This window comes from Penaeus monodon, chromosome 34 (genome assembly GCF_015228065.2).
Source record: "Penaeus monodon isolate SGIC_2016 chromosome 34, NSTDA_Pmon_1, whole genome shotgun sequence".
NCBI lineage: Eukaryota > Metazoa > Arthropoda > Malacostraca > Decapoda > Penaeidae > Penaeus > Penaeus monodon.
Window position 1 is genome coordinate 30852370 of NC_051419.1, and position 1342 is coordinate 30853711.

The window sequence follows — 1342 nt, forward strand, 5'->3', positions numbered from 1 at the left end:
AGGTGATTTTCACATGCCTTACTATGTTCACCTGTGATTGTTTGTTCCTTCACTCCACAAAAGGACTTTTTCCCATACCCAGTAATAGAGAAGGAGAGTGATTGAGTAGGTGTTCATATAGAAGATAGAATCAAGACCAGTGGTATTGATTTGAAACAGTGTAAAGCATTATGGTGATAGTCAGTGATGTGTTTAATACAAAAGCATTAAAAAAGGAAAACATAATTCATCTCCTTTTATGTATACTGTGGGTTCTGTATAGATGAGAATACATAACATAAGCAAAGATGTAACACCTCCATAATTTATAGATCACAGTGTAGTCTGTCCTGACCAAGAGGAACTAGCATACAGCATAAGAGATCCATCATATACAGAAGTGATTGAACGGACCTATAGTTTTGCCTCCAAGCGACTTTTGGAGTTACTGATGAAAGAAAAAGATTTAATGGGGAGGCTAAGGTATGTACTTTTTCTTTTTTATTCATGTAAAAGCTATGAAATACTTTGGGATGGAAATAGAGTTATGATTATTGTTTACATGATTTAGAATTTATGGATGAATCTTTGTGGGATTTTTATCTTTAAGCATAATTCCCGCTGCAGAATTTGTGTTTTGTTCAAGCATTGTAGACAGGGAAATAAAAAGTGTATCATCTTTATAAACAAATAATGTATATAGCAACCAATCAGGTAAATGATCAGTATGATTGCAATGGAGGCAAAGTACTACTGAATAGAAGACTGATATTACCAAGTTCATTATGGCATGTCCCTCCAGATCCGTTAAACATTACTTCCTGCTGGACCAAGGAGATTTCGTTGTGCAGCTCATGAGTCTCTGTGAAGATGAGTTAAGCAAGAACATTGACGACGTTCTCCCCACAAGACTCGAGTCCTTGTTAGAATTGGCACTGCGTACCTCGGCGGCTAACAATGACCTGTACAAGGATGATATCCAGTGTGACTTGCAGCCCATAACTCTCATGAACCAGATGTTGAGGATATTGAGGTGAGGACCTGTTTTTTGTATTTTTTTATATAAATATCAAAAAAATTAAAAAAGATTCAGCACTGGTTATTTTAAATGGTGCATATATTTCTCCAAGTAGTCTACATATTCTAAATTTCCCAATTTCATAATGTCCATCAGTGCCTCTCTTTCCTCTCAGGGTTATGAGAATAAAACTGAATGTTTTTTTCAGAAAGCAATCCAGTTTTGCTTCCTCTTCATCCTCCTTCCTTTCACTGATAAGGATTTGTGTATATGTGAAACACCATATTAGAATAGGGTTATTGTATTTGATGGCATTACGGACACATTCACCCCTGCCCCCTCCTC

General features: G+C 36.3%; 1 protein-coding gene across 4 annotated transcripts in view; it reads left to right on the top strand.

Moving 5' to 3' along the window:
• Nucleotides 1-1342, top strand: part of LOC119594713 (gamma-tubulin complex component 2-like) — a 15511-nt gene that overhangs the window by 7152 nt on the left and 7017 nt on the right. For all 4 annotated transcript variants that reach the window (XM_037943770.1, XM_037943773.1, XM_037943769.1 and 1 more), the window contains 2 exons: nt 312-462; nt 782-1012. In XM_037943770.1, coding sequence (XP_037799698.1) covers nt 312-462; nt 782-1012 — 382 coding nt within the window. The remainder of the gene's footprint in view (nt 1-311; nt 463-781; nt 1013-1342) is intronic.